The 19,804-nt window shown below is 43.0% G+C and overlaps 2 protein-coding genes across 3 annotated transcripts; one reads left to right on the top strand and one right to left on the bottom strand.

Moving 5' to 3' along the window:
• Positions 1 to 423: 423 nt before the first annotated feature.
• Positions 424 to 12,031, bottom strand: LOC115818780 (centrosomal protein of 95 kDa). Its single transcript, XM_030782265.1, has 21 exons — positions 11,996 to 12,031; positions 10,953 to 11,081; positions 10,317 to 10,424; positions 9,804 to 9,937; positions 8,952 to 8,989; positions 8,163 to 8,281; positions 7,353 to 7,606; positions 6,208 to 6,277; positions 5,873 to 5,940; positions 4,779 to 4,987; positions 4,428 to 4,551; positions 4,130 to 4,244; positions 3,720 to 3,901; positions 3,390 to 3,482; positions 2,981 to 3,110; positions 2,626 to 2,789; positions 2,361 to 2,435; positions 1,994 to 2,146; positions 1,617 to 1,763; positions 1,209 to 1,280; positions 424 to 844 (listed from the first exon to the last, which is right to left on the bottom strand). The coding sequence occupies exons 1-21, from the start codon at positions 12,012 to 12,014 to the stop codon at positions 668 to 670; spliced, it is 2,580 nt and encodes an 859-aa protein (XP_030638125.1). The 5' UTR covers positions 12,015 to 12,031; the 3' UTR covers positions 424 to 667.
• Positions 12,032 to 13,530: 1,499 nt separating this feature from the next.
• On the top strand, positions 13,531 to 19,480 carry LOC115817880 (probable ATP-dependent RNA helicase DDX5). 2 transcript variants are annotated; one of them, XM_030781030.1, is made up of 14 exons: positions 13,531 to 13,678; positions 14,043 to 14,045; positions 14,392 to 14,560; positions 14,655 to 14,751; positions 14,846 to 14,979; positions 15,114 to 15,179; positions 15,266 to 15,407; positions 15,555 to 15,715; positions 15,936 to 16,108; positions 16,232 to 16,342; positions 16,455 to 16,516; positions 16,618 to 16,677; positions 18,255 to 18,476; positions 18,720 to 19,480. In XM_030781030.1, the coding sequence occupies exons 1-14, from the start codon at positions 13,638 to 13,640 to the stop codon at positions 19,139 to 19,141; spliced, it is 1,863 nt and encodes a 620-aa protein (XP_030636890.1). In that variant the 5' UTR covers positions 13,531 to 13,637; the 3' UTR covers positions 19,142 to 19,480. The 2 variants fall into 2 exon arrangements, with proteins under 2 accessions (XP_030636890.1, XP_030636889.1); XM_030781029.1 differs by lacking the exon at positions 14,043 to 14,045.
• The last annotated feature ends 324 nt before the right edge of the window (positions 19,481 to 19,804 follow it).

The raw sequence follows: 19,804 nt of genomic DNA, 5'->3' as shown, positions 1-19,804 counted from the left end.
TCAGAATTTCAGGGAAATTCCGCTTCTGGCACGCCCCCTAGTGGACAGAAAATACTTGATTTTCATCACAAATCAGTTTGATGTGAACATTATTTCAGTTACATCTTTTATAAGACAATCTACAATTACTATTTTGTTTCGAATCTTCTACTGTTACAATTAAACTATAAACGATTAACGAAATCAAAAGTTTTAAAGTTTGAATAAATAATTTAATCCCGACATCAGGTGAACAGTGTTTGGACAATGGAGAAAAACAATCCAGCATTTAGTCAAGACAAAAAGAAAAGAAAAACATTTTTTAAAATAATACATTATTAGCGTTGCATCCAAATAAATCACAGGTCCTGGTCACACAGAAGGAGTCAGAAGTTCATCCCCAAAATCAGTATGAGCCGAGGACCAACTGTGCAAAACAAAAAAACACGATGACTGATTAAAACCGTTTAAAATTTACAATCAAGAGTTCAAGGAAGAATCAGTTGGCATTAGTGGAGTTAGCAGCGGAAATGTGTGGAAGATCATGGAAACTTAAAGGTCTCAGAAACCAGGGAGAAACAAGCCCCAGGTCCCATCTCGGGTTACGTCCGGTCCAAACCGTGCGGTACGGGGGAAAAACCCGATCTTAAGACCCGCGTTTAGGTCTGATTCTACCCGTGCTCTAGTGTCATTGCAGACAGCTAGTGTTGTACTGGAAAGAAGCCATCTGCACACGTTTACGGAGACGTTCCACCTCCAGGTCGCGGAAGTAATCGTCCTCGTCATTCTGAATGATGATCTTCTGCAGTTCCATGATTTCTCTCTCCATTTTATTACGTAGTTCTCTCTTCATTTTCTGCAGAGCCTGATAACAGAGAAAAACAACATCATGAATGCTGAAATCTTACTGTGTGTCAGGTTATAATGTTACGCTGTGAACACGACTGCCTCGAATGACAAAACTCTACTCATACACTTAACTGACATCACATCAACCTGTATGAGAGGTAACACAACAATTTAGTTGCCTAAATATTTGTGTTTGCATTTACAATGAAATGGTCATGAACCGTATGTTGTATGGTTATGAATTACACAAAATGTCATTCATTTCAGAAACTGGAAGTGTGTGTTGTCAGGGTCAGGGAAACTTAAGCAGACAGATAAGGTGAATTATTTTACGAAGCTTAATGTTTGCTCGAGTAATTAATAATTAAATAGGTACTAACTTTCTCTTGAGCTTTCTTCCGTAGCTGGATTTCTTCTCTTTCTTGTGCAAGGGTTTCAGCTAGCAAAGAAAACTGTGAACGGGAGTGAAAGGGTGCAAAAAAACATTAGTGGTGAGAATTTGTGGAAGGCCTAAAATGGAAAGAATTAAAAGCAGGATTAGAGCAGTCGCCTTTTCCAAAACAGTCACCCACTTGGTGCCTTAATGCCAATTCTATCCAAAGATCAGATGATTACTGGTCTGAAATACTGAATTACTACGAGTATGACCAGAGAAAACACTGTACCCCGAAACAACGGGAGACAAATCAAGTCCCATGGGAGATGCTACACTACAGGCTATTGTGTTTCCTCATTAATGAATTAATTTAGTTAAATGTTTATTTGATTGTGGATAGTAAAAACCCTACCTGGTCCTTATAGTAGTTCTCCATGGCTTGGATTTCGTCTCTATGGCGACGCTGATGCTCCTCTCGTTGTTCCTTGGCATAGGCGCGCTGTTCTCTCAGACGGGCTTTCTGGAGCTCCAGACCCTCCTCAAACACCTGCTTAAACATCTGAGTACAAGAGAAGTAGAACGGATTACAACGCGTGTCCGTGTCTGCTTTTATTTCCTCGAAAAGTTAGAGTACAAAACAAAACAATAAATCCTTTGCAGATGATGATGATGATCAAGGCTCCAGAACGAACAGTTTACAATATGCTGGGTCCAATGAGAATGAAATGCTACTTCAGAACAAGCAAAAAAAAAAAAAAAAGAAAAGACCAGAGGCTGGCGACTACTAACTCTCTCCTCGCGCGTGCGCGCTCTCATGAGGCGGGCGCGGTGCTGCACGTGGTAGTCGCTGTAGTACTTCTTGGCACGAGCGATCTGCTGCCTCTGCTCACGAAGCTTGTTCTGGGCCGACTTCTGCTGCTGCACCCGCTCCCTGTAGTCCTTCTGAGAGAGAGAGAGAGAGAGAGAGAAAGCAATGGTTCAGCTACCATCATCCAAAAACACGATGTTTTGACGAGGATGAAAAGTGGCCCAGCATAGGACAGACACTGTTTCTTTGTGTGTGTGTTGATTGAAAAGTATTCTTCAGACACTTAGGACTAGGGAACGTGTGTGTGTGTGTGTGTGTGTGTGTGTGTGTGTGCTTGCGCTTGCTCACCAGGCGGCGGTTATGTTCCTGCTCTTTGCGGATGATCTCTACTAGAAGGTCATGTCTCTTCTGAGCCTCCTCCACCTGAAAAACCAAGTCCACACAATGCTAAAGTAAGCTATACACTAGCATATCCCATTAGAGAATAAAAGAAAATTCCAGACCTCAATGGCCAAATATATGACTACTTATGGACTGTACTTATGGACTATAAAGATGTCACATGACTCAAATCTTCCAAAGGCTAGAGCTGAATCTGCTCCAGTGCTCTGACCTGATTGGTGAGTTTGTTTCGTCTGCGTTGGTTCTCTGGGGCGTTGAGTCTGTCCACCTGTTTCATCTGCTGTTTCCACATACGGTTCAGTGTGTGAGGAGACAGATGCAGGTGGGGAAGCTCCTCCAGGACAACAGGCAGTAAGTCGTTCTCCTTTACCTTCACTAGAGAGAGGGAAAAAAAAAAAAAAAAAAAAAAAGAGTCATTCGAATACTCTGTCCCCAAAAACCTGAAAGTAAGGACAGCATTGCTTATAGGGGAAAATATAATCTTGTAGGCCCTCGGACAGAGTTTGAGAGGTAATTTTGAGACGCTGAAGTTCAAAACTGCTTTTTACTGAGTTTGCTGGTCTTACACGGGGTTGTTTTGCGAGGTCGTCTGCTGCGTGGAGATCGGTGCGGTGCAGTGATTTTGGAGCTGTAGATCTGAGCTGGTTTTGAGACGCGTGGAGGATCCTTCAACACGGCCTCCCTGTACTCACGCTCCTAAACGCACAGGGAATATGAGGGCTCAGATTTATTCAAATACAAAAGCATGTTTGGAGTATTTTTACACTTCCAAGAATCCGACAGGTTCACTTAGAAGGATTAAAATAGTTCAATTCACAATTCAAATATGAGCTCACATTCCTAAAATGATACATTCGAACTTCATTGTAAACACACATGATTACATATACACCAGTACAGTGCACACAGGTACGCGGTGAGAAAAAAAAGGACAGAGATGTTGGCAGTGCAGATGCAGTGTCAGTGCCCACTCACCATATCCTGCACTCTCACTCTCTCACTGGCCATTTGAGCTCGTTCCTCTTCCTCTAGTCTCTTCAGCTCGTCCTCATAGGCACTGGCCACCATCTAAACAAAGACATGAGCAGCCGCTTCAGTCAAAAGTTGTGACACCCCAGTGCCAGTAAAATCCATTTCTATCCAATTTGCGAATGAGAGTAATTACCAGAGCATGCTTTAAAAAAAAAAAAACACACACACACACTCAGTTGTATTCTCTTAGTGGAGAGTATAACTGCAGTCATTTTTAACCACAGGCAGGTTCAGGATGAAAGGTTAAGAGCCCTACACATGCAGGCAGCTCACCTGAGCACGTCTGCGCTGGCCTTGAAGATCACGGATCTCCTTTCTCTGTGTGCGCGCCGGGTCACGCCGCGAATCCGCGATCAGGGTGTCCTCCAGCTGGGCCGGGAGGGAGCGGGAGATGGGAGGGGGAGGAGACGGAGACAGGGAGCGTGTGCGAGGAGGTCTGAGCACGCCGGTCTCATCTACAGAGGGTCAGAGCCAGGAGACGTCAGACTAGGTGCCCCGAAGAAGAATTTATCTACTGCCTTTCACGATCGAGACCTTAATGTATTTTTAAAAAAAACCATCCTGAACTTTCCCTGCATGACACGTTGAATCACTGTAATCACAGCTGTATTGCAAACCTCAGATGATTAGAAAATTAGGAGTTGTGCTCTGCCTCTCCTGCGTTAAGTGTGCCAAGTGTTCACCTGTGGACCTGCCGGGTCGTCGACACTCCATGACGCTGTCGCTGTGATGGGAGCGTTTATCCTCCTCTTTCGACTCCGTCGTCTCTCCTGTCTCCCCCAGGGCCCGTTTCAGCATCTAAACTCAAAGAAGGAGCAGTTGAGAAGTCTGAGATGGCGCACAGATGAGAGCAGCACACGCTTTTCTCCCCCTAGTTGCAGATTGTTAACGGGGGCGTTGCTATCATTAGTGTTCCACCGCGTGAGACTCTGGTCAGACCAACGGTAATGAACGCTGGCTCTGGCATAAAGCGAAACTCACTTGGTCCAGCTCCTCGAGTCGACGGGACAGTTTTTCAGACATGTCGTGTAACTCCTGCTCCGCCTTCCTGTTCCTCCGACTGCGTCTAGTCAAGGACTCCTCTCCCTCCTCCAACCTGCTGCCACTGAGGGAGAGAGAGAATGAGGAAGAGAGAGACAGAGAAAGAGACAGAGACAAAGAGATAAAGAGATTACTACACCCTGATTGCCTTTTGTGTGTGTCTGTGGACATAAGACATTAAACAAACACGTCAAGTTGTTGAACATGTTACAGTTCTTTTTTTTTAAACAACTGCCAAGAATCACGTGCTTGACAGGCGGAATAATTTTCCCGTCAAGACCTCGTTCTCACCTGACTCTCTGACGTCCGTGTATCCTGTAGTTCCGCTGTCGCTCCGAGGACGAGCATGAGCTTAGGCCCTCATCTTCATCCTCCTCATCATCATCTTCCTCTACATGTCCATTCAGCAGCTCTGTACCTTCGAGCTCGTTTCTTAACGAGAGTAGCAGCACATCTGGCTGTGTGCGGAACAACACCCGCCTGGGCCCCACGCCGGTTGCCTAGGAGACGGTAAGAGCGGTTGCCATGTCAAACTGAGTCTATGAGTAGGAGGGATGTTCCCACAGAAAGAGAGAAAATTCACCCAAAAAAGAGCAGGCTGGGCGGAATAAGCATTTTAAGTGTGAACTGTCCGACAAGTGAAGCAAAGAGACTGCAACGCGCGAGTTAACTCAAAAGCGCAACCATGCTGCAGCGTGTGGAGTAAACAGTTAAATATTTCACTGACATAACAACAAACCCTCGAGTTACTATTTTACTCCCTGACCTTACGTTATCCCGCCTTCAAATATTGTTTTTCCACCACGGTTTCTATGTACCTGACAGAAACTGACAGTAACAGAGAGCAAACAAATTTTCTTGTCTCTAACAGTAAGGAGACACACAGCAGAACGGAGGAGTCGTTTAGGGGACAGTCACCGTGCCAGGAAAAACTGCTCAAATACTGGAGGCAGGCAGCCTCACACTAGACTGAGGGGAAAAAAAAAAAACTGCACTTCACGGGAGGGACGTTTGTTCCATGGAAAAGTGACATTACATTTAAAAATAAAATTAAAAAAAAAAAAAGTTTGGGTATACCACTTTCCTTGGAAAACTATTACTGTACTGAACTATATAAAGCGATGTCAGTTCTCTCAATTTTGGCACAAAGGGGACATCTCCACAGCACAGAAACCCTCTAAACCCTCATGGCTCTAGAAACGTGTTAACCTTTAGACTCGTTATTACGAGATTCACTGCATGGAAATAACGTAAAACCTGTATAAACAAGCAGCGAAATGCAGTGGCTTTAGTTGTATGTAAACAAAGTGCATGTAAGGGGTCTGATGGGGGTTGACTATTTGTTTTGATGTACGTTAGAGCAGGTGTGGTTCACGTTGACTTACCTCTGTTTGATCATTGCTCTCTCCTGACTTGTCTTTTCTCTGACAAGAGACAGATCTCTCACTCTCAGCTACAAAGAAATGAGCAAAAGACAAAATTGAATAAAACTGAGCTCTGGACGTCGCTGATACCCATCAACGGTTCCGTTATTTCAAGCTCATACCAAAAAAAAAAACCAGCACGTTGCATTGAACTGCATAACGGTGAAAGCTAAAACTGGTCAACACATCAAACGGCTAATGGAGATGCAGCGTTCTGATCAATGAGATTAGACTGAAAGGCAGAGCTGCACTGTGTTATTGACAGACTCTGTCCATTAACGGACAGAGGGCCTCACCAGCTGAGCGGGGAGTAGATGGAGACTGACGTCCGTTGGGTTGACAGCCATCAGACACTGGCCCGGGGGACTGACGATTGAGAGAGAGAGAGAGAGAGAGAGACTGTTAAGTGATTTGTAAAGACTCTGCCAGCCAGTGGGGGCACGGGCACAGAGTTTGGGGGGGGGGGGGGCCAGATAGGCAACTCAGTCATTTTGTGAATCGAGCGGTTTTACTGGCAGACCACAGCTAGTTTCACTGAGCCAATAGACATATCTGCCAAGCACACATCAGACTACAGCCATAAAGAAACTGGGACAGCACTGAAACTCCCTATCTACAGTCTGCAAACAAAGAGCTACGGGTACAGGAAAAAAGGGCCTTAAAATTCAACAGACGCAAATGCTCGTCACTGCACTGAAAGATTTGCCTTCAATCTGTAGTGGTATAAAGCATGTTATGAGAAATAGACCAATTCATTTCTTTTGAAACAGTGACTTGAGACTGAACTGAGCGTTTTCACATTGCGACGGTGAAACTGTGAGCAAAACGGTGACGTAACCCACAGGTCCGTTCTGTAAAATACACCTCGCCTGTGTCAATGGGATGTACTTCGGTTTGCATAAGCCTGCATGATCTCATCGAGTATTTTTAGCCAAACGGGCTCGCTTTCCATGGGCACTTGATTCCTTTTCCATTCACAATTCCTCTCCTGTGTTTTCAACTTTGGGACAAAACAACATGAATTTCTGTTTAAGATCCTGAATCCTTTTGCAATTAGTATGTGAGTAAAAACGCACCTTGGGTGAAACTGAAATAGAGAGGGGGAGGGGGGCGTGAACACAGTGGCTTACTGACATATTCCGACTCCGAGTATGTTTTGAATGACAACACAGGCCCAAAAGGTTTGCTTGGGTATGACGCTTAATGTCCAGATAATACATGTTTAGACGTGTATATTCGTTATGTCTTCATACTTCTCAGCACCTCTGTCCCTGTACTTTCCAATAAAAATATAGACATCACTAACTCTCACATCAAATGAGTGTTAAGCCTGACACATTTACCATTCGTTCTGGCGCAACTTTTTCAAAACACGGATTGTAAACATAACCAACACACAGTGAATGACGATCACAGTTTCTCATACCAACACTGAACTTACTTCAAGGCGAGCAGCCGGAGGCTCCTGGGGAGTCTCCCCGTCTTTAGGGCTGGTACGTGTGTCAGAGGCGGGGCCGGCTGCCGGACGGGGTCTCTCCGGCCGCTGTGGGGTGGTCTGATAAGGGGGCTGAAGAGGTATAGCAGAGCGAAGAGGTTGCCGTAGTAACGTGGCTCTGGGACCCGCCGCATCTTGACTGCTGTCTGGTTCCAAAGATATAGAAAGGTTGTCCGCTGTGGGAAGGATACTGGAATGTACTGGAAGGGGGAAAAAAAAAAGAAAAAGTAACGGTTGAATTAAGATTCTGAGCGACCAAGAATACACCACAGCTAAATTTAATGGATGAGATATATAATTTACTACTAATATGTTCATTATGTGAAAATGGGTAGTGAAAAATTGCTTTGGACTGCTTGCGGGGGGAAAAAAACTGCTAATCTACGGAAATAGGCTTTTCCAACGGAAGAATAACTAAAAAATTTTCCAAAACAGCGCAGTTCAGAATAGGAAGCATATTGACTAAATCAGTGGTGAGGACAAGTCATCAAGTACACATTTTAAAAAAATAAATAAATAAAAAAACAGGATCGCAAGGAAAACAGACAGTGGAGAGATGGAAGAGCTGACTCAATCCACATATAATAATCTTTCCAAAACTTCCATCAAAGGGGGGGAAAAAAAAAATCACAGAATGAAGCGGATGGTAGTGTTCTCTCAGCAGAACGACTGAAGGCACACATAAAGAGTGAAGAAAAGGGAAACAGTGAACCAGAGGGATGTGATGTGCCGGTGATTTGGAGGCCTGATCATCACCTTCATTTTTCGCGCTGAACGTATGGGCAGAGTCGCCTAGACGGATGAGTTCTGTGGTAGACTCAGACTCATCTCCATTCCACGAGTGCAGCGAGTGTTTGCTGGAATGGACGACAGACCTGCATCAGAGAGAGAGAGAGAGATGTTAGCGTCAATTAAAAAACAAACATTCACAACCACCTTTATGGGCTTTTCTCTGGACCACAAATAATAGCGTGACAGCAAAATCATGACCTCATTAAGAAAAGCACCGAAAACACTGAACTCCCTTTGCCGTTTTAAAGGACTGGGGCTATCCTGGATTCAGTCACGTTTCACACAACTGACAATCAGCTAGTGGTGGATAAAGCAGTGTTTATATATTCAGTCAAGTGCACAAACAGGTTTTTCTCTCCCACAGTCTCGGAAGTGGCTGTAGTAGAAAATGTTCGGTGACATATTGTCTTACAACCTCCTTATTTGACTGAACACATTCTGATGCCTGACTCTTTGTTGTGTAAATAGGACAACAGCTCTGCCCCTAAGCTGAGCAGCAGAATGCTGACTGTTTCCGTATCGTGCACGAAAACAAAAAAAACGTCTGCTCCTTCACCGAGGTCTCCCATTTGAGAATGTCTCAAATGCTGACGTTCTCAAGTAGGACAAAACTTAAATCTCCGGTCTATGGTCCAGCGTGGCACACAGTACGTTTAGAGCACACAAAAAAAAAAAGAAACCGTTTGTATCCGTGACATGTCTGTAAACGGACAGATAGCCATGCGGGAGATGCTAATCTGAAAGGACACTCACTGGACACTGGACGCCCGGGACACCCTGTCCCGTTTGTCCTGCTCCTCAGACGCCTTTCCCTGGACCTCCTCCTTGAGCTGTGGTTCTGGAAGAAAGAGAAACAAAGAGACAGAGGAGGTATTACCCAATCTGCTCTGAGGGAAGGCTTATGATGCAATCGTCATTAACGACCCTCAACAATGATAACTAACAGAGGTTCCCAAGACACATGGCATGTGACTCTCAACGTGACAGTAACACTACATTTACAAAGGTCTGGGACAATGGAAGTGTACACAGTTTTCCTCACAAAACTTAGAGAAAAATGCTCAACTAACTGAGACCGCCATACACTTTGGGGGGAAAAAAAAACACCCTAAAATTCAAAGGGACTCAAACTTGCATTTCAAATGTTACGGTACACATCAAAAACACACAAACCATGTGTTAATCCACAACTAATTAGAGTGTTTTCAGTCACAATACACAAGCGACAGTTCTCCAAGGGAGGAGACAGACACGGTGGGTAGCAGCACACGGTCAGTTCAACACACAAGCGGCAACCAGTAATCCCTGCTACACCCATTTAAAGCCTGTTATGTCCAGTTCCTAAGCACTGATGAGCTCACTATGAATGAAATACAGAGAGCATCAGCAGAACTGCGGGTAAAGCCCCTAAAAAGGAAAGATCTTCAAACTTTCCTCGTTGCTTGAATGGTTTTTAGCACTGTCTACTCCGTCGAGTTAACTTGATGGTGGGTGCTCATTGAAGAAAAACAAGAGGAAGGGGGGTAGGGGACAAATGGCTATCCATTATGGTAAAAAAGTGACCAACAGCAAAGTCAAATATTTATAAGCTGTGGCTGGGAAAACAATGATGCAATCTGTACCTCCATTTTGCAACTCTTCTTCTTCACTGATTTGTTCTGTGAGGTACTCCAGCAGACCATCAAAGATTTCTAAAAGGTTTTTGATGGAGTCTTTGTCCCCTCTGACAATGTTCTCACCTAATAAAAAAGAAGAAAAGAGAGGAAAAGATTGAACAAGACATCAGCTACAACAAGCCAAACACATCAAAGACCAAAAAAAAAAACCAAAAAAAAAAAAAAAAACGGGTTCAGTGTAAACTGGTCCTCATTAACCAAACCAACATTTTCAGAGCCCTGTTCAAAAAAAAAAAAGAAAAAAGAAAAGAAAAAAAAAAGGAAAACGCATACAAAAGAAGCAATGTTTCCCCCGGAACAAGAGTTCTCCTTTTCTTTCTACATAGCAATTAGGTCTGAAGCCCTTGAGGGTAACAGTGTGCAAGAACATTTTATAACCTTTTTTTGAGTGAGTGCAGATATACATGAGTGAGTGAGACTGTTACACTGTTCAGTTTCTTACCCGTTATGTGAGACAAGCTAATCTGAAGGTAGTCCAAAGCCAGCGAGTCAATCACGGACTGCACGTTGTGGATATCGTCCTCTTGACTCCTTGGGGCTACTATGTAATCTGCAGAGAAAGAAGAAGAGAGCGCGTCCTAACTTAACCATATGTTTCAGTAATGATAGCTTTCGGGGGTCTTTTCCTCTTTTTCAGTGAGTAGATACTGTTTACACAGATCTACATGGCTTCAGGTCAAATACCCAAGACTCCGGCACATGTTATGTAATGCCCTTATGGTTCACTTCTGTGTAGTAATATGGGAACGTGGCAAACAGTGATAGCTCAGCAGAACACAAACTAAATATTATCTTTAACCTACAAATTAATTGCATACATTAGTTAAGCAGTTTCAAGTATTGAAGTACTGTTTCAAAGCATACCTTTTTTTTTATTGATTTAAAAGCCTACAGACGTTTGGTTGCAGCAAGTTACTCTTGTTCCCAATTTCTGCTGAGGGTGCTTCGGAATATCAGATGGTGGTCCCCCGTACATTTAACTCTCAATAATCTCATTAACAGTGCTATACGCACGTGCACAGTTAAGGCGTTTAAAAACTGCAAAAAAAAAACCACCCAACCTGCTGATTGTGCTTACCTGGTACTTTCTCCCCCAAGATTGCCTCGTACAAAGCCACAAACACATTAGAATCACAGTCGCTCAGCCTATGGAGCCTCAGGTTGATATGACACTTGCAGAGAAGTTCATTGGCCACGTCCACCCAATCTGTTTGAGAAATATAAACAATAATTATCAGTAAAAGCATAGCAAGACCCGCACTAAAACCATATATGGATCTTATTACGACTACCGAATCGCCTTCACCAGTGCGGACACGGAGAAAAGACTTGGCAAATTGCCAGCTCCATCAGCCGTTGCTGTAAATCGGTTCATCATTATTGTGTTTAAGTTGTTTCAAGAGCATTCACAGTAATGACACAAACTGACCACAGAATGAAACTATGAAATATTAGCAATGTGTACACGTAATTAGGACAAATGACACCGATCACCTTCGCGGTCTATCCACTGGCAAAGGCGCCAGACAGTAACGATACTGAGCGAAAGACCGAGAGACTGACTTAAAGTGGCATATAAAACAATCAGTGCGCTATTACCAGTCTTCGCAGTTTCCATGTTTGGTTAACAGGACCAAAAATCTAATTACAGCATGAATCCATCTATGGTATTATGATCGAATTCGGATAAGTGAGGCACGCTCGCCTACACAGCTGTGCTAACAGGACTGTCAAGTTCAATATGTAAATAAATGAAGTTTTCAAGTTGAACCATCGATACGAGTCAGGTGACCATAGTTACGTAGTACATACGGTGCAAGTATACTAACTACGATTTTGTGCCAAAAATGCAACCTAGCCGGCGAGCTAGTTTATTGATGTTAACACACTGTTACAGCAAGCGTGTGATGGAGATCTGTTTAGTTGCCTAGCCAAGACATACACAGCAGCAATAACGCCGTATAAAGTGGTATCCTTTAATCGTTGTAATTACGTGTCAACAGACTAGTTTCAACGTCATCGATACTTGGCGAGACAGCTATTAGCCAACTGCGGTTAAAAACCAGAAGATAGTCTGGCTAGCAAGCTAGGTTAGCTAAGGATACAGTTTGTACCACTCACCTTTCTCTTCGGTTCCCATGGGTCCCTCAGTAAACGTTTTTCGAGGCTACTTGACTACTCTCTAGTTAGTCAGTGTAACTATATATGTAACGATCAGCTAGAAATGTTTTGAATAGCGATAAAGCAGCATCTACAACCAATAGCTAACTTCTCTAAATGCCTAGCAACCGTCTTCCCGTTTTCACTGTTCCATTGCCGAGAGTAAGGACGTTTAAAATGCAGGAATTTTCTGATTGGCTAAGACCTGGTTGTATGTTTCCGGAAGTAATGTAACAGTAACATCAAGTAAATCGAAACTTCGAGTGAAATTCATCATTTTCAACAAGCTTAATCTTTGCCAAATTCCACATGCACCTCGTTTTTACAATGTATAATTATATTAGAAACTACATGGTAAAATACTGTCTATATTTTTGGTACCTTAAACATTGACGTCAGATGGAACTTGCTGCAACTATCGATATCCTTACACCCTGTGACGTTAACAATATAGTTCTTCAGCTCAATCACCTGTCTTTTCCCGAGTCTTTGATGGCTACTCACATGTTAATTTATTTCAACATTAATAAGTGATTTATAAGTAACACAGGTATAAACAAATCACTGTTGATCCTCTAAAAGTTCACTTCAAATTTAGCTTTGGTTGATCGTTGCAAATCTGCATGCAGGGTCCCAGGAAGAGTAATAAAATATCAGTGCATGTTACTATTTATGCACAAAAAGTGTTTTTATTGCATCTAAGTTAAATTTGAATGATTACAATTTTATCTATTTATTTTCACATGCAATCTGAACAGCCCGGGCTTCCTCATAGACAACATTTTGTTTGCGGTTGGCTAGACGTGTTCAAGCCAGTTTATAGTGAGTGCATCACCTGTAGTTATAGCCTCACACTTCGTTATTTAAACAACTAGAATCTTAATGAACAACATCACTTTACCAACTTTTTTTTTTCTTCGAGTACCAAACTGACTTTACTGGGAGGGTAAAGTAAATGTTTTATTAAAGTAAGCATTAAGTTTACCCACGAACTAGAAACATTACTCAGCATTTTGAACCACAATATATAATGCGAAAGAACGCCTTACAATTTGAATTGTAACACACATGATGTTGGCGATGAGAAGAGAGCTGAGTTCTTAATAGGCAGCAGTGCATTTTAGAAATAAATTGCTCTTTTTACTTAATAAAAGAACATACAGGGACACCAGTGGCCAGATGCCTCCGTACATTTTTCAATATTACAACAATATGCAAGAATATACTATATGTAAAAGACCCGTAAGACACAGATAGGACAAGGAGACACTCAACTGAAACACAACAAAGCAGGGTTTAAACTTGTTGTGTCTGGTTTATGAGCGATTTACTTGTCTGGACAAAATGTACTCTATTAAACATGTACGGAGTAGAAAAACACACGCCCGAGTTCCGCTTTGAAGCATGACCAAATAAGGATAGAAATTAGTACCGCCAGAGCGCATTGATATTTTCCCTGTTGATCGCGTGAGACCATTGAGGTGCGTTAACACAATTTTTCATCCGGCGGATTCCGAAGCCATTTTCCCTATACCGAGAAGAGTTACTCTCCATTATTCGCTCTTTGTTTTTTTCTAATTTTATTTCTCAGTCATTTGAAATTATGCCTGGATATTCAGACAGAGACCGTGGCAGAGATAGGGGGTGAGTCAACAAATTTTCTGCCCTGGTTATGTTGCGAGTACACTAAGAAATTAAGAGAAGCTATGCCGGTCGTTAAGAGTGAGTTCGCTAGCGCATTTCAACCGTTTGAGCTGCTAAATGATAATTTGGCTCTTGTCAGTGTTTCACTGACTTCGAAAATATGCTCATATAAGCCCCCAGTAATGTATAGTTTGTTTGGTTTTTTTTCTGGAACGGGCCTACACTATGGCTAGTTAAGTTTTGTCCACATTCGTCTCTTTAGCAGTAAGCTAACAGTTTAGCTGGCAATCCCGCGTTCTTGTTTTAGATTATTTGCCGATGGCGTTAGCGAGGAATGCGCTTTGGAATTGTTTGAGTTGAACAGCTCGTCTTTAAGTATTGTGTTTTAGTTATGTTTCTTATTAGGGTTATGTTTTTCCTGAGCTTTTCAAAATTTGAGGTCACCATGTGGCCAAAAGGATGTACTAATTCAAAATGCCGGCCGGTTCGTCTCTTTGTTCCTCTGCTGGTCAGAATTAAAATGGCAGACTAAACTATGACGCAGAGATATTAAAGCTTTAAAATGTCTCCTGCTGCGAAATGTGCACTTGTTCAACGTTGGAAATAGTGCGGATGTAATATTTTGCAAGGGGTTTTGACAGGCCTCATTTCCCAGTCACATTGAATTTGTTTCCGTATAGCATCTATGGATAACTGTTTACTTCCAAATGTAGGTATGGACCTAGCGCACCCCGTTTTGGTGGTGGTCGAAATGGTCCACCCTCGGGGAAATTCGGTAATCCCGGTGAGAGACTGCGCAAAAAGCACTGGAACCTTGATGAGCTTCCCAAGTTTGAGAAGAATTTCTACAAGGAGCACCCCGAGGTCACCCGGAGATCGATGGTAAACCTTTTTTTTTTTAATTAAAGTATGCGTATTGCATCGTCGTAGCGTTTGTCGGAATTCTAAGTGGATTGGTTCCTTCTTCTTAAAACAGCAAGAAGTAGAGCAATACCGCAGAAGCAAAGAAGTAACTGTTAAGGGCAGAGATTGCCCCAAACCCATCATGAAGTTCCACGAAGCCACCTTCCCAAGTATGTGAACACTCCTTGTTTTTTTTAGTCTCCACGGGCTTAATATACTGGGTTAAATGAGTCAGTAGCATCGTGTGTTACTTGCATGTTGCAGATTACGTGATGGACGTCATTTCAAAACAAACCTGGACTGAGCCAACTCCTATCCAAGCCCAAGGCTGGCCGCTGGCACTTAGTGGAAAAGACATGGTTGGCATTGCCCAGACAGGGTCTGGAAAAACCCTTGCTGTAAGTTGCATTGTCTTCTTCAAACTACTAGAAACTTAACCTAGACTTTTTGTACCAAGCATGCTACTTTTACTTCAGTTTCTTTTGATGGCATTGCCCCTTCATGTGTGCTGTGTATACCTTTTTCTGAACAGTACCTGCTGCCAGCTATTGTCCACATTAATCACCAGCCTTTCCTTGAACATGGAGATGGTCCAATTGTAAGTATGGTGTGTCTCATCAGATTCTTGTTCGTTTTTCGTTGTCAAGGAGTTTTTTTGTGATGATACATGTTTTACTGTTTCAGTGTTTGGTGCTTGCCCCAACTCGTGAGTTGGCACAACAAGTGCAGCAGGTTGCTGCTGAGTATGGGAGAGCCTCTCGTTTGAAGTCCACTTGCATTTATGGTGGTGCACCCAAAGGACCTCAGATACGTGACCTTGAAAGAGGTACTAAAGATGTTTGGTTTCACTGTCATAGCGATGAAATAGGCCACTATAAACAGTGACTTGATGTTTGGTTTTGTTGACATAGTGACACTGTCGTGATACCTATGAGACAGGCCTCTATAAACAGTGGGTTGTTTTGTTTTACAGGTGTTGAAATTTGCATAGCCACACCTGGACGTCTCATTGACTTCCTTGAGGCAGGAAAGACCAACCTGCGGCGCTGCACCTACCTGGTCCTGGACGAGGCCGATCGTATGCTGGATATGGGGTTCGAACCGCAGATCCGCAAGATCGTAGATCAGATCCGAGTGAGTTCCACCTGAAGGATTTTTTTCTCAATTTCACCAGACTGCTTACATTTACATTTATTTACTTGCCAGACACTTTTAGCCAAAGCAACTTGTGTAATGGATACATTAAACACATGCATAGCTAAACTGACATGAAATGTCAGCCAGTCCTAATAAGTCAGTGCTGTAAGTAAGTGCTGTAGCAGATGCTAACCTCGATATATCTTCTTTGCCTCAGCCGGACAGGCAAACTCTTATGTGGAGTGCTACGTGGCCCAAAGAGGTCCGCCAGCTTGCTGAAGACTTCCTGAAGGAGTACGTCCAGATCAACGTTGGTGCTCTGCAGCTGAGTGCCAACCACAACATCCTGCAGATTGTGGATGTGTGCAATGACGGAGAGAAGGATGATAAGTGAGTGGGCTGTAAATGGTTTCCCGTCAAATGCATCTGTTTGGAATCTTCAGTGCCTTCACGTTCATGTTTTGGAACTTGGGTGCCATTTGTTTCTGATCGCGGTCTATCCTGTTATCTTAGACTTCTTCGCCTGCTGGAAGAAATCATGAGTGAGAAGGAAAACAAGACAATCATCTTTGTGGAGACCAAAAGAAGGTGTGATGAGCTGACTAGGAGAATGAGAAGAGATGGGTAAGAACATGAGCAGAATTACGCATCGTGTACTGCAAGCCTTTGTAGAATTTTATTCTTGTTGTTTATCAGCAGTTAACGTTGGTATTGAACATAACCTTTTACCTTCTAGTTGGCCAGCAATGGGAATTCATGGAGACAAAAGCCAGCAAGAGAGGGACTGGGTCCTGAATGGTAAGATTTTGAACTCTAAATATCTATGTGTTCCCCTTAAATATACGGTGTGATTAAACTCACTGCTTAACTTTTGACATTTCTATGTCCTCCACCTTTAGAGTTCAAATATGGAAAGGCTTGCATCCTTATTGCCACAGACGTCGCCTCCCGTGGTCTAGGTCAGTATCTCCCGAGATGACACACTGCTGTGTCGCCTCTTTCAAAATGTTTCACTTTTTAAAGAAAGTAGTTTGCTTTCTTTAACTCTCTATGCATTCTCTGAGTTTTTCTCACCTAAAGGTGGAGTCTTTGTGGCAGGGCCTAGGCATGACAAGTCCCAGGCCTCGAGAGGGGGAAGGAGGACTATTGGAAGTGGGCGACTGGCTGCCACCCAGTCGCTTAGAGAGGTGAAAAAGTCCGAGCTCAGCTCTGTGTGCCAGTAATCTCCAGTAAGGCAGTGTGGCTAAGCCTTGCTCTCATACTCTATCTGTTCTCCGTCCATGGATTTTTACCTTTTATGCCGCTCATCCAGCCCTGTTCCAACTCAAACGTTTAAAGAAACAAACAAAAAAAGGCTTAAAGCTGGTTGATCATTGCCTTGCATGCACCTGTAGAGCACTGTATGGCAAGCTATTGTTTGAGATTTGGAAAGATTTCTTATTTGCGGAGCTTGTCAAAGCATGGGTGTTTGCAAAAACGTGTCTCAAAAGCTTTTTTTTTCCGGTATATTCATTGTTTTTCCCTTTAAAGCGCTGGTGTTTTGTGAAAAAAATGGAGAGAGCAGTATTCAACTTATCCTACTCGTATCGCAATTGGTGACAACTGGCACATTTGTAAGGGGGCTCTTGGACCTTTTAGACAGTGGAGCAAGTTCATATCAGAATGCTCAAAAAAAAAACTAAATTTCCAAGCTTGAAGTTCCTCCCTCGCCTGCATAGATATATAATTTTTTTAAAGTCATGTCGAGACCTGCCAACGAGAGACATTTTCTCAAGTGAACACTGGCTTCTGTGAGGATCTTGCCTAGACAAGACTGATGAGAGATGCTCTTTGATAGCTCAGTTGGGGGTGGATAGGCTTTTTCTCTTTCTTTTTTTTTTTTTTTTACCCCGTTTCTGTTTCTTTGGGGGGGGGAGAGGCACCCCCTCAAAATTAGTCACTGGTCATTTGGGTCTGGGCAAGACAAGCAGTGTGGCCTTTATAAGCAAGCTTCTTATGAGTGTGCTGAAGAGAAGGACCTTTTAGAGCCAGTATCAACTGAATGGTCCTATATTTGCACACGAGGAGGCAACAGTGCACATAGTGGCCCTACTGCGTAGAAGCTCCTGGATGTCACTTGACAATATATGGGGAGTTCGCTGCATTGGGAAAGGACTAGTGAATGCATACTCCTTAATGGTAAGGCTTTGGAATCCAGTTTATTGTCATGGTTAAGGATAAAAGGGAGGGTGAAAGCGTTCTAGTCGTTTATTTCTTTTTTTTTTTTCTCCTGTTTTTGGTTTTTCTTTTTTTTGTTTTTCGGTTCTTGGTAAGAAAATGGAGTGTGCTTCGTTTCTCTCTTCCCACAGTAGTAATCCCACGGAGTAGAGAAATTTTCTCTTTCGTGTTTTTTTTTAACTCCCTGTTCTTTGCAGCCCAGCAAGCATCCCGCTATTCATTGATTTGCGTGGTCTTTGCTAACTTGTCTTTTTGATCTGGCTGTTGTGGTGTGCAAAATCTTGCGCCTTCCTTTTTGCCACACTGCAACACTTTACAGATGTGGAAGATGTGAAATTTGTCATCAATTATGACTACCCTAACTCATCCGAAGACTATATTCACCGCATTGGACGAACCGCCCGCAGTCAAAAAACGGGCACGGCCTACACCTTCTTTACGCCCAACAACATGAAACAGGCCAACGACCTCATCTCAGTCCTCCGTGAAGCCAACCAAGCCATCAACCCCAAGCTCATCCAGATGGCGGAGGACAGAGGAGGTAAATCCAAATACCACTCTGTGTGGGTGTGTGTACATGCTACAAAACAAATACCAGAAAATGGGTTTTCTTATCGTGGTTAAGACTACTAACATTGCTCTGAATTGTAACGTTATTCAGTAATGGTGCAGCAGTTTATTGGGAGTTCACAGAGGGGAAAAGAGAGGCGACTATTAAGACATGCAGGTGAAGTTTTGCTCTCTCAGCACCTAACGTTGGCTTGATATTCTCTCATTTTTGCAGGTCGCTCAAGAGGTGGTAGAAGTGGTTACAAGGATGATCGCCGGGATAGGTATTCTGGTGGGGGAAGGAGGGATTTTGGGAGCTATAGGGATAGAGATAATGACAGGGGTTATGGTAGCGGACCAAAGACACAGAACGGAGGCTATGGGGGGAGCAGTTACAACAAGAGCGGCAGTAACAGTAGTAGCTTTGGCAGTGGCTATGGCAGCAATGGACAGGCAAACTATGGTACGTCAAACCAAGTCAATGCCTTTGGAAACCAGAACTTCCAGAACCAGGCATTCCCAGGGAGCCAGGGACCAGCCCAAAACGGCATGAGTCACCCACAATTTCCCTTTACTCCACAGCAGCCCCCACAACCCCCCCAGCAGCCCCCTCAGCCTATGGTGCCCTACCCCATGCCTCCAGCTTTCCCTCAGTAAAACAAAGAAAAAAAAAGAAACGCACAGAATAATGATGTTATAACTGTTTGTCTTCTTTAAATTCTTTATTATTATCATTATTATTATTATTATTATTATTACTGTCCTTTGTATTGTTTTTTTTTTTATTGTTTTGCTCAGAGAATGGTCGGAGCTTTTCCACAGTCTGACCATCTATGTTGAGTCCAAGGGATCTAAGTGCAACTGAGAATGTTGCACGTCCTTCACGTTATGTTTTGTCACATTCCTCAGTAATTTATTTTTACTAGGTAATGCAGATTTGGTTTAGTGGAATTTAAAGTGGTATGTTTAAGTCTGATATGAAGGCCAAGCATGGTCCTTCAAATAAAGTTTGAAAAAAAAACAAAAAACTTTCATATTGTGTCTGTTTCTTTGTCCTAGGGCAGGGGGTGCTTATCTTGTGCGTATAGATATTACAGATGCTAAATCTGCAGAAATGCATGAACAGAGTAATATACAGTACTTAATTCTGAGAGAGTTCATGCCAGGTGTGATATTCTAATAGACAGCATCCTTATTTTTCTCTCTTTAAACGTGAATCAAGAGGAGGAGAAGCAGAAGAGGAAACCCCAGGTCTGCCTCCAGGTAGTAGATTGTAGTATCAGCATGGTGGAGTGTGGCTCAATTTCTTCGATCAGTATA

This window comes from Chanos chanos, chromosome 8 (assembly GCF_902362185.1).
Source record: "Chanos chanos chromosome 8, fChaCha1.1, whole genome shotgun sequence".
NCBI lineage: Eukaryota > Metazoa > Chordata > Actinopteri > Gonorynchiformes > Chanidae > Chanos > Chanos chanos.
Note: the sequence above shows the minus strand (reverse complement) of the source record. Positions and strands in the feature narration are given on the sequence as shown.